The sequence below is a fragment of the Typopeltis vanoorti genome, chromosome 2, assembly GCF_054136105.1.
Source record: "Typopeltis vanoorti isolate ZY-2024b chromosome 2, IOZ_Tvanoo_1.0, whole genome shotgun sequence".
NCBI lineage: Eukaryota > Metazoa > Arthropoda > Arachnida > Uropygi > Thelyphonidae > Typopeltis > Typopeltis vanoorti.
Window position 1 is genome coordinate 142,328,849 of NC_143550.1, and position 12,524 is coordinate 142,341,372.

Genomic DNA, 12,524 nt, shown 5'->3' on the forward strand with positions numbered 1-12,524 from the left:
CTTATGTCCACTTAAATCCTTTGTCCTCATGACCACAACTAGTTCTCTTTCTCTTCCTCATGTCCAATGTCTGAATTATTCTCTTCATTCTCCCTCCTGGATAGCAGACCTTATGGATTTTTTTATTATTTTTTTAATTTAATTTTATTTTTTTTTCAAATAACGAAACCTGTGGTGCATTCATAATTAGAAGAAACACACGTATAAACCACAGTGAAAATTATTTAATTGTAAATATTTCATCCTAAGTATCTTAGGACATCATCAGTACAGTATTTAAACAAAAATTAGGAATAACATAAAGTTAGGACGCATGATTAGAATAGAATCTCATGAAAATGTGCATAACGTGCTAAAGTAGTACAAAAAAAAAAAAAAAAAAAACGTTAATTATGTAACACAGTTTTGTATGATAATTTCCCATACTTTAGGAATAGTAAGAACGTCGTTGCGGTTTAGGTCTGGTCTGTGTAGTAGTGCTTCAGAACTTTCTTTGTATAAACGTTCATGTTTAAATAAAGATCTATATAAAAGTTTAGCCTTTTCCCAATGGATCCTATGGTTTGGATTTTCAATTCCGTGTTGAGAGAGGCCAGATTTCTGCGGTTTAAGAAGACAAATGTGGTCTTGATGTTCCGAGATGCGTTTCTGAACAGACCTACCTGTCTGTCCAAAGTAAGATAATTTGCATGAGCATGGAATCTCATAAACACCAGGTAACATCAAGGGTGAGAATTTGTCCTTAGGAGAAGGTAATAAGTTGTAAATTTGGTTGATAGGTTTGTAAGTAGTGGCAAAATTGTATTTCTTCATAATTTTAGAAAGACGTTCTGAGATGCCTTTAACGTAAGGTATGGGAATCCTATGCACTTCTTCCTGTCTGGTTTGATGTATGCAGAAGTGACTGATGATTTTTTGAGTTGTTTTGGGATTATAACCATTTAGGATGGCTGTATTTTTGATAACTTCTAATTCCTGGTTTAAAGATTCTTCAGAGGAGCAGAATTTGTGTGCTCTGAAAACTAGTGATTTAATAATGCCAGATTTCTGAGATGGATGATGAGCAGAAGAATTGTGAATGTAGTGACTTGAGAATGTAGGCTTGCGAAAGACGGAAGTGGCGATGGAACCATCTTCTTTTCTTTTGATGTGTAAATCCAAAAAAGAGATACCCTGTGGAGATTCTTTTTCTAACGTAAAGTTGATGCGATGATGAAGAAGGTTAATTTTATCTAGAAACAGTTGTAATTCAGGTTCGGGATGATTCCATACTGCAAATACGTCATCGACATATCTTAGCCAAATTTCTGGTTTGGGTTCAAAAGTGAATATTTTTTCCTCAAGGTGTTCTAGAAACAAATTTGCTAGGTTTGGTGATAAAGGAGATCCCATTGCTGTTCCTTCCTCTTGCTTGTAAATTTGACCTTTCCAGGTGAAGTAACCTGATGCAATAAGAAACTTGAACGATTCAACTATATCAGATGGAAATTTTTGAGTTAGTAATTCTATTGTTTCTTTATGGGGAATGTTAGTGAAGAGGGAGACAATGTCGAAGCTGATTAACAAGTCAGTTTTTGATAGTTGAATGTCTTTAATTTTTGTGTGAAACTCAGTAGAATTTTTGATTGAAGAGACTGAGTGGCCTATGTGAGGGTGGAGAAGGTTAGATAAGAATCTTGATAACTTGTACGTTGGACAGCCGATACAGTCTACGACAGGTCTAAGTGGAACATTAGTTTTGTGTAGCTTAGGTAAGCCATAAATTCTAGGAGGTCTTGCATGGTATGTCTTAAGTTTTTTGATTGTTTCTTCATCTAAGGAGGAAGTTTCATTAAGTAGCTTATTTAATTTTCTGAGTTGACGATTCGTAGGATCAAAATCCAATTTGGAGTAAGTATTACGATCTCGAAGAAGTAAATTAATTTTTCGGTCATATGAATTGGTATCAAGAACCACAGTGGTATTTCCTTTATCAGCTCTAGTAATGATTAAATTTTTGTTACGTTTTAAGGAAATAATAGCTTTCAATTCCGACGGTGGGATATTTAATTCTGAAGGTTTGGCATTGTAGATCACTTTAGCTACTTCGATACGAAGTTTGTTGGCTTCAATACTGGAGAGATGCTTGATGTAGACGCTCGGAACATCAAGACCACATTCGTCTTCTTAAACCGCAGAAATCTGGCCTCTCTCAACACGGAATTGAAAATCCAAACCATAGGATCCATTGGGAAAAGGTTAAACTTTTACATAGATCTTTATTTAAACATGAACGTTTATACAAAGAAAGTTCTGAAGCCCTACTACACAGACCAAACCTAAACCGCAACGACGACGTTCTTACTATTCCTAAAGTATGGGAAATTATCATACAAAACTGTGTTAAATAATTAACTTTTTTTTTTTTTTTTTGTACTACTTTAGCACGTTATGCACGTTTTCATGAGATTCTATTGTAATCATGCGCCCTAACTTTATGTTATTCCTAATTTTTGTTTAAATACTGTACTAATGATGTCCTAAGATACTTAGGATGAAATATTTACAATTAAACAATTTTCACTGTGGTTTATACATATGTTTCTTCTAATTATGAACGCACCACATGTTTTGTTATTTAAAAAAGTTTTATTCCTTCACGGGGAAATGACAGCGCAGAAGAAAAACTTACTAGGAAAACTGCAACTAAAACAGGGTAAGCTACGAGCTAGAATATCTTTTTTAAAAAAGTGCAGACGTGATAATCTTATTCCAACATTTGCAAAACTGAAAGAAACCATCAAATCTCCAGGCACCCATAAAATCTATCAAAAGCAAGTCATTCCTTACTACTCAATCAGTTACGAGTGTCTAAGCATGAACTAGCAACAAATAATTTAAATATTACAGAACTAGAAACAGATTTGTCAAATACGTTAAATCAAGAATTTCTGCAATTAATTATAACTGTCTCAAAGAATTCGGGAAAAAAAGCTTTTGATAAAAGCAATAGTGCTCTACATATTAAATACCTTAATCTATTAAATCGATCAAAAAAGATCACTAACAAATTACCAACGGAAAAATGGGTAGTCAATTTATCTAACCGTCAACTAACAAAAGATGAATTAAATGTTCTAGCAAGAGGCCATAAATTTGCGATGTCACCAAAGTGTTTCCCATATTTAGACTTTATACATAATATAGAAAGAAACATCAAGCATCTCTCCAGTACTGAAGCCAACAAACTTCGTTTCGAAGTAGCTAAAGTGATCTACAATGCCAAACCTTCAGAATTAAATATCCCACCGTCGGAATTGAAAGCTATTATTTCCTTAAAACGTAACTAAAATTTAATCATTACTAGAGCTGATAAAGGAAATACACTGTGGTTCTTGATACCAATTCATATGACCGAAAAATTAATTTACTTCTTCGAGATCGTAATACTTACTCCAAATTGGATTTTGATCCTACGAATCGTCAACTCAGAAAATTAAATAAGCTATTTAATGAAACTTCCTCCTTAGATGAAGAAACAATCAAAAAACTTGAGACATACCATGCAAGACCTCCTAGAATTTATGGCTTACCTAAGCTACACAAAACTAATGTTCCACTTAGACCTGTCGTAGACTGTATCGGCTGTCCAACGTACAAGTTATCAAGATTCTTATCTAACCTTCTCCGCCCTCACATAGGCCACTCAGTCTCTTCAATCAAAAATTCTACTGAGTTTCACACAAAAATTAAAGACATTCAACTATCAAAAACTGACTTGTTAATCAGCTTCGACATTGTCTCCCTCTTCACTAACATTCCCCATAAAGAAACAATAGAATTACTAACTCAAAAATTTCCGTCTGATATAGTTGAATTGTTCAAGTTTGTTATTGCATCAGGTTACTTCACCTGGAAAGGTCAAATTTACAAGCAAGAGGAAGGAACAGCAATGGGATCTCCTTTATCACCGAACTTAGCAAATTTGTTTCTAGAACACCTTGAGGAAAAAATATTCACTTTTGAACCCAAACCAAAAATTTGGCTAAGATATGTCGATGACGTATTTGCAGTATGGAATCATCCCGAACCTGAATTTCAACTGTTTCTAGATAAAAGTAACCTTCTTCATCATCGCATCAACTTTACGTTAGAAAAAGAATCTCCACAGGGTATCTCTTTTTTGGATTTACACATCAAAAGAAAAGAAGATGGTTCCATCGCCACTTCCGTCTTTTGCAAGCCTACATTCTCAGGTCGCTACATTCACAATTCTTCTGCTCATCATCCATCTCAGAAATCTGGCATTATTAAATCACTAGTTTCCAGAGCACACAAATTCTGCTCCTCTGAAGAATCTTTAAACCAGGAATTAGAAGTTATTCAAAAATACAGCCATCCTAAATGGATATAATCCCAAAACAACTCAAAAAATCATCAGTCACTTCTGCATACATCAAACCAGACAGGAAGAAGTGCATAGGATTCCCATACCTTACGTTAAAGGCATCTCAGAACGTCTTTCTAAAATTATGAAGAAATACAATTTTGCCACTACTTACAAACCTATCAACCAAATTTACAACTTATTACCTTCTCCTAAGGACAAATTCTCACCCTTGATGTTACCTGGTGTTTATGAGATTCCATGCTCATGCAAATTATCTTACTTTGGACAGACAGGTAGGTCTGTTCAGAAACGCATCTCGGAACATCAAGACCACATTTGTCTTCTTAAACCGCAGAAATCTGGCCTCTCTCAACACGGAATTGAAAATCCAAACCATAGGATCCATTGGGAAAAGGCTAAACTTTTACATAGATCTTTATTTAAACATGAACGTTTATACAAAGAAAGTTCTGAAGCCCTACTACACAGACCAAACCTAAACTGCAACGACGTTCTTACTATTCCTCAAGTATGGGAAATTATCATACAAAACTGTGTTAAATAATTAACGTTTTTTTTTTTTTTTTTTTTGTACTACTTTAGCACGTTATGCACGTTTTCATAAGATTCTATTGTAATCATGCGCCCTAACTTTATGTTATTCCTAATTTTTGTTTAAATACTGTACTGATGATGTCCTAAGATACTTAGGATGAAATATTTACAATTAAATAATTTTCACTGTGGTTTATACGTGTGTTTCTTCAAATTAGACCTTATGGATTCTATCATTATCTAATCCTGCTATCCTAGAGTCACTCGTCACCTCTTTTACCCTTTTTTCTTTCATTCCATTCTTTTGCACACTTTCATTTGTTTCCACTAAACATCTCATATTACAATGCATATTCCTCATTTCATTTTTAATTTTAAACTGTTTCATCAAATCTTGCATTCTGAAAATTTCACTTTGTCACTCCCATAGCCTCACGACCTCTCATTCTGTAGCACCATATTTCTGTTTCCTCATTCATACTTTCTTTTGCTCCCTTATTACTAACTTTCATTTCTACATTCTTTCACTACTTGAATTTCACTAACTTTCGTTTCATTTCTTTCTTTCATTTAAGCCATCTTTCATTTTTCAGTCTGTTTTGCATTCATTTCCTCATAGTCTAATAATATATCGCACTTCCTACCAACTCATACCTTCCCTCGTCTCCCATCCATTCTCTCCACAAACACATCCCTTATGCTCTGCCATGCATACATATTACACTCACGACATTGAATTAATTTAAAAAAGTCTGTCTTTAATGCCACTTGATTTTTACCTAGTTGCACTGGTCAAAGTTAATAAAAAAAAAAGCAATGGTTTATCTTGTGAGTATTGTCATTGTGTACAGTTTAATAAATAATAAATCTAACAATTTAATAAATCATGCCAAAAATCAAGCAGACACACTTTGTTCTCAAAAATAATAGTATAATAATCGACAACATTCAAGAAATATTGTCGATTATTACTCTTTAAGAATGAATTTTTATATGTAGAGTGGTGGGTGATTGGAGTATTTCCAGAGAGTTATGTGAGAATTAGGAATGCGAATGAATTTAAGATATCACATAACAGGTATTGTCACATTTAAGTTGTATCTCCTATGATAAGGCACATACACCACATCATTTATAAATTCCATTTTAATACTTACATATCTCACAGAGTCTTCCTCTCCATCCTTTAGGACATAAACATGTATTAAAGCGCATACAGTGTCCTCCATTTCTGCAAGGTGGTAAACATACACCTAAATAAAGAATTGTCAGTGAAATTAGTGAAAAAGTGAATATTTTCTGGCATTTTTTAAAAAAATACTCGTAACTGAAAGTAGATGAGGCGAAATATCTAGTACAGATTTGAACAAATGTAAAAAATATACCAATTAAACTACAGCTGATTCTCACTATAACTAACACCATTATAATAAACTAAAAGTTAGGGAACTCACAGTGCCTTTGACCTGAATTTTCAATGAAAGTCTAGCTGCAGGAAAGGTGCCCATGGAATGGAAGGAAGGTAAGATAGTGCCATTGCATAAGGGTGGTAGCAGACTGTAAGTGTCTAATTATAGGCCAGTTTGTGTGTCATCAGTAGTTGTTAAGATCTTGGACAGTATACAACATTGGGCAGATGAGGGTAATGTTATCTGTGAGAGTCAACATGGATTTGTGAAGGGGCGTTCTTGTTTTAGCAATATGCTAGCCTTTTATAATAAAGTTACAAGAGCATCAGATGAGGGAAAGGCATATACTGCCATTTTCTTAGGCTTAGTGAAGGCATTTGACAGGGTGCCACATGATAAGCTTATATTTAAGTTCAGCACATGGGTCTGGATGTCAGATTGGTCAACTGAATTCAGGATTGGCTGTCCAATAGGTATCAGAGAGTTATGTATGGTGGGACAGTTTCAAGGAGGCAGAGGGTTACAAGTGGGGTCCCACGGGGCTCAGTACTGGGACCTATATTGTTTAACCTTTATATCAGTGACATTGTCAGTAGATTGCAAAGGGATATTCAGTTGTTTGCGGATGATGCGAAACTGGGAAGGGCTACTACATTAGCACTCTTACTAATGCAGCAAAATTTACATTTTGCTGCATTAGTAAGAATGCAGATGTGGTAGCCCTGCAAGAGGATTTGAATAAGCTAGATAGATAGGCAAATGAATGGGGTGTCAGTTTAATGCAGCAAAATGTAAAGTCTTGAGGTTTGGAAACATCAATGGAACGCTGCATACTCTATGGGAGGAGTTATACTGGAGGAAGTAGGGGGAGACAAGAGATCTGGGGCTGATGATAGATAGAAACCTGAAATTTAGGGGACATATTGCAAAGGTGGTTAAGGTAACACAGAGGATTGCTGCAATAATGAGGACCCTGACCTGCAGAGATAAAAGGGTTATCATTCTGTTGTATAAGATTCTGATCAGATAATTCTTAGACTATTGTTCTCAGATTTGGTCTCTAGAATTTGAAGGGGATAAATTAACTGTGGAAAGGATACAAAGGCAGATAACAAAGATGGTTTCAGGACTGTACAATGTTAGTTATGAGGATCGGATAAGGGAATGTGGACTGCAGAGTTTGGTGGATAGAAGAAGGAGAGGTGATACGATTGAGACTTTTAAACTGTTGAAAGGTGGTTACAGGGTTGACACTGGGGAGTTCTTTCACTTGGTTGAACAGCGGGAAGGAGTGATTACAAGAGGCCATCCCTGGAAGTTACAAAAGGAAACCATGAGCAAGAGGGTGAGGAGTGGTTTCTTTGCATGGAGGGTGGTTGAACCATGGAATGCATTGCCTGATGGAGTGGTGAGAGCGAGAACAGTCAATGAGTTTAAGGAGTGGTATGATAGACTTCGTGTTTCTTAGGGGGGGAGACCTCCCCTCGATGAGTCTTGATAGACTTTGTTTTTTTTAGGAAGGACCTCCCACGGTGAGTCTTTTGACTCCATGGAGGCCTGGATAATAATAATAATAATAATAATAAAAAGTTCTGACAAAGCATTCACAGCATGCAGAAAGTTTCTGACATCAAAAGACAATTTATCAAATAATAATTCACCAAATGGCAATTTATCAAAAAAAAAATTACACAAATAAGCAAGTCTTCAAACCAAAGTTAATCAAAAAAGCAATTCATCAAAAGGCATTTCCTCAAAAAAAAAAAAAATTTAGTACATGACAATCTATCAAAATTATAAATCATCAAATGAATCGTAAGGCAATTTTATTGCTGTTGCCTTTTTTTTTTTTTTTTTAAAAAAAAGGCAACAGCGAAACCTTGGCATAATATCACTTGATCATGATCATCATCAAATTCCTGACATGTACCCTTAGGGGATGGACAGGATATCATGATAGTACAACATGAAAAAGTTGCATCATTACTAACTTCCTATTGACAGTTTTACTTGAAATCAATCTGTTATCCGTCAAGACTCCAGTATTATCAGATCATATATTTCTGTCTTCTGAAGCACTTTTAACTGAATCAATCCACCTAGATCTTTTACCTACCACCCTGGCAAAAGAAACTTGCCTTACAAACCTTTCTCTCCGATTTTGTTTAAGTGGTCATACCACTGAGATTAGCTCTGCTAATACATTCTTGAATGCTAATAATCACAAATTCTTTCCTAATATATATCCACATTTTTAATATGATATTGATGCCACCTATTTACTCCCTTAATTTTTATCAGAACTCTCATATCTGTGATCTTCAGTCTTTGATCAACTTTTTTATTTCTAACTCAGCTCTCAGATCCATAACTTAAAATTAGTTTGAACACCATCTTGTATACAGCTCATTTTGTATTTTAACTAATTCTCTTATTCCATAATAGCTATCCACTCAGACAGCCTGGTTGGCCGAGTGGATAGCGTATCCGCTGTCCAGCCAAAAGGCTGCGGGTTCGAATCCTGCCTTGGGCATAGATGTTTGTGATTGTCAGTGGAGATCAACAATAAATGGCATTGGTGTAGTTGCGGTCAGATGGTGATATTGAATGGTGGAGATGGAGTTGTAGAGCAGGTGCCCTCCCTCGATGAGTCGTTGGACTCCCTGGAGGTATCAAATAATAATAATAATAATAATTTATTCAGTTTACTTCTCACCATACAAGCTTTACTAATTCTGTTATCTGTTTCCACATTTAAATTATTACTTCATATAATAGTACTTCACAGGTACTATTATAATGTTAATATATTTATTTATTTTATTTATGTGGCTGCCTCCCATAAAAGTTGTTCTGTAAACTACTGTATAGTACATTAGTAGTGTAGGTGGGGTGGGGATTTTTGATTTCATTTTATTCATTATACACATGCATGTGTGTGTGTGTGTGTGTGTGTGTGTGTGTGTGTGTGTGTGTGTGTGTGTGTGTGTGTGTGTGTATATATATATCAGTTGCTATGATATGAATTATACTATTACAGCTGTAGTGTTTTAATAATGCATGCATTTTTTTATAAAAATGTGCATGCCTAACTAATGATAATCACTATAAGCAAAAAAAAAAAAAAAAAAATTCCGGAGTAAAATCTGATTATCAAAAATAACTTCAGATTTTATTGCATAGTAACCAGACTATGATATGAGCTATGGCCTTATGGCTACACTAATTTAATAACAAAGCATATCTGCTTTGTTTTTCACATATGTGACATATGACATCTTTTTATTTGTAAGATATTATTATTATTATTATCAGATCTCCATGGAGTCAACAGCTAACCTTGGGAGGTCCTCTATCACACACAGAGCTTATTATACTGTGACTTGAATGCAATCACCATCTGTATACCCACCACACTTCCAGGCAATGCATTTCAACCACTCACAGCTCTCCACACCAAAACCTATTCTTCATGATTTTGCTCACACCTCCTTATAGAGCTTCCAGGGATAGCCTCTAGTTCTCCCTGTATCTCCAGCAATTCTATGAAAAATCTGATCCACATTAATCCAGTAATAAACCCTTAACAACTTCGATCATGCCTCTCCCCCATCTTTCTACTACTCTCTTCAATTTGCATTCCCTCAATCTGTCTTCATATTCAACATTCAAAAGACTAGAAACCACCTTAGTAAATCATCTCTGAACCCTGTCCAATATCTCTTCATCCTTTTGAAAACTTAGTAACCAAATCTGTGCACAGTAATCCATATGCAGTCTGATCAAGGCTTACTCCTACATGCCAGCGTTCTTCACATCATTGCAATAATACACTGCACTGTCCTACAATTTTAGAAACATGTTCCTGAAATTTCTGGTCCTTATCCACCAACACCTCCAGGTCCCTCATTCCCCCCTCCCACCTCTCCTCTATGATATCCCATACCAATCTAATGCTCTGCATACCATCTGTGCTTCACAAACTTTAAAACCTTACACTTTGCTATGTTGAACTGGAAGCTCTATTATTTTTCCATTCAGAAAGGCTATGCAAGTCCACAAGATCCATTCTACTCTTCATAATTCTTCCAAACTTTTTTGGAAGAATTATGAAGAATATGAAATTCAGTGCACTAATCTACTGTCCAAATCTATCTGTTTCAGTTTAATTGCCAAATTTATATATATAATTTATCAATAAATATTCACAGTTTGATCTATGATATATATACAACTTTATTCCAAGTAATGTCCCACAGGCATTAATTTCAAGTATCATCCCTGGAGGTATTAATTAATTTTTTCTTAAGACCCAGTCAATTGTGAAAGGGATAAAATATGCCAAATACTGTTGATTTTTCATGGCTAACCTCACTGATGGTTTTCTGTCTTTTATGATGCAATTAGCATGCTCAGCTTTTAATCCCTTTATGGTAGGGCTATTACTGGATTAACTGCATAGAAGCTGCAACCTTCAGACCAATTGACTAAACTATTTTACCTGGAATTCCCTATAAGAAATCTTCTTCCAATATTTTAACTTTTTCTGCTTTATATTTGTATATTTTATTTGTTAACTTGAGATATAAAAATGAATTTCATTTCGGAAGCATGAGTGAAAAAATAATTAAATTTCCCCTGCTTCAAAGTAACATTAGCTCACTTCTAGAAATAAATTAATTTATTACCGAGAAATAACTGCAGATTTTAATTAATTAATTTCTGAAATATTTTTCATCGATAGAATAAGATATTTGATTCAGGTACTTTATGTTTACTTAATGTTTGCCTTGAAAATAATAAAACTTCCATAAAAGGAGGAGACAGCAGAGAGGAGCAGGATTTTATGGCCAGCAAAATTTCAATGCAACTTTTATTTCCTTTTCAAAAAGGAATGCAGCTAGGAACAAATATTGTTACTTGAAGTAGAAAAAGTCATCAAAAACCTGAAATGTCTAAAGACAGCTGGAGTAGATGAAATTCAACCAGAAATGTCGAGTATGGAGGTATAAAATGTTTTACAGTGGCTGCTGCATAATTCAGAAGGCCTGGTCAAAGGGTCAAATTTTGAATGATTGGAGTAGAGCTCTCATAGCATCCATCTTTGAAAAGGAAATAAAACTGAATATGAGAATTACAGAGGTATTTTTCCACTGAATGTTGCTGGTAAGATTTATGCAAATATACTTGACAAATTATTATTATCATTATTATCATTATTATTATTATTCAGACCTCCATGGAGTCAAGAGACTAATCACGAGAGGTCCTGGTCCTTCTTAGGAAACACAAAATCTATCATACCACTCCTTGAACTCATTGACCGTTCTAGCTCTAATCACTCTCTCTCAGGCAATGCATTCCACCCTCCATGCAAAGAAACCATTCCTCACCCTCTTGCTCACAGCTTCGTTTCGTAACTTTCAGGGATAGACTCTTGTCATTGCTCCTTCCCATTGTTCCACCAAGCAAAAGAACTCCCAACGTCCACCCTGTAACTGCCTCTCAACAATTTAAAAGTCTCGATCATATTACCTCTCCTTCTTCTATCCACCAAACTCTGCAGTCCACATTCCCTCAGCCGATCCTCATAACTGACATTGTACAGTCCTGAAACCATCTTTGTTATCCGTCTCTGTACCCTTTCTACAGTTAATTTATCCCCCTTCAAATCTTGAGGCCAAAATTTGAAAACAATAGTCCAAGTGTGGTCTGATCAGAGCTTTATATAATGGAATGACGACTCTTTTATCTCTGCAGGTCAGCGTCCTTCTCAGTATTGCAACAATCATCTGAGTTACTGTCAACATCTTTGCAATATGCTTCCTGAATTTCAGTTTTCTATCAATCATCACCCCCAGATCTCTTGTCTCCCCTACTTCCTCCAGTACAGCTCCTCCAATCAATTATGCAGCCTCCCATCGATGGATCCCAAACTTCAAGACTTTACATTTTGCTGCATTAAATCGACATCCCATTCATTTGCACATCTGTCTAGTTTATTCAAATCCTCTTGCAGGGCTGCCACATCTGCACTATTACTGATAACCCTTCCCAGTTTCACATCATCCACAAACAACTGAAAAAAAAAAATGGCGGCGACATTGTCATTCCATGATTTTAATTTAGATTTCAGTCGTTTCGTTAAGTGTGAGGTCTGTTATATGTATTCTTTCAATTACATAAATGAT

At 35.3% G+C, this 12,524-nt stretch overlaps 1 protein-coding gene across 1 annotated transcript in view; it reads right to left on the reverse strand.

Annotated features, from left to right (window-relative positions):
* LOC150109481 (von Willebrand factor D and EGF domain-containing protein-like) overlaps positions 1-12,524 on the reverse strand; it is a 419,421-nt gene that overhangs the window by 39,320 nt on the left and 367,577 nt on the right. The window contains exon 28 of the mRNA XM_090402470.1: positions 6,082-6,177. Coding sequence (XP_090258596.1) covers positions 6,082-6,177 — 96 coding nt within the window. The remainder of the gene's footprint in view (positions 1-6,081; positions 6,178-12,524) is intronic.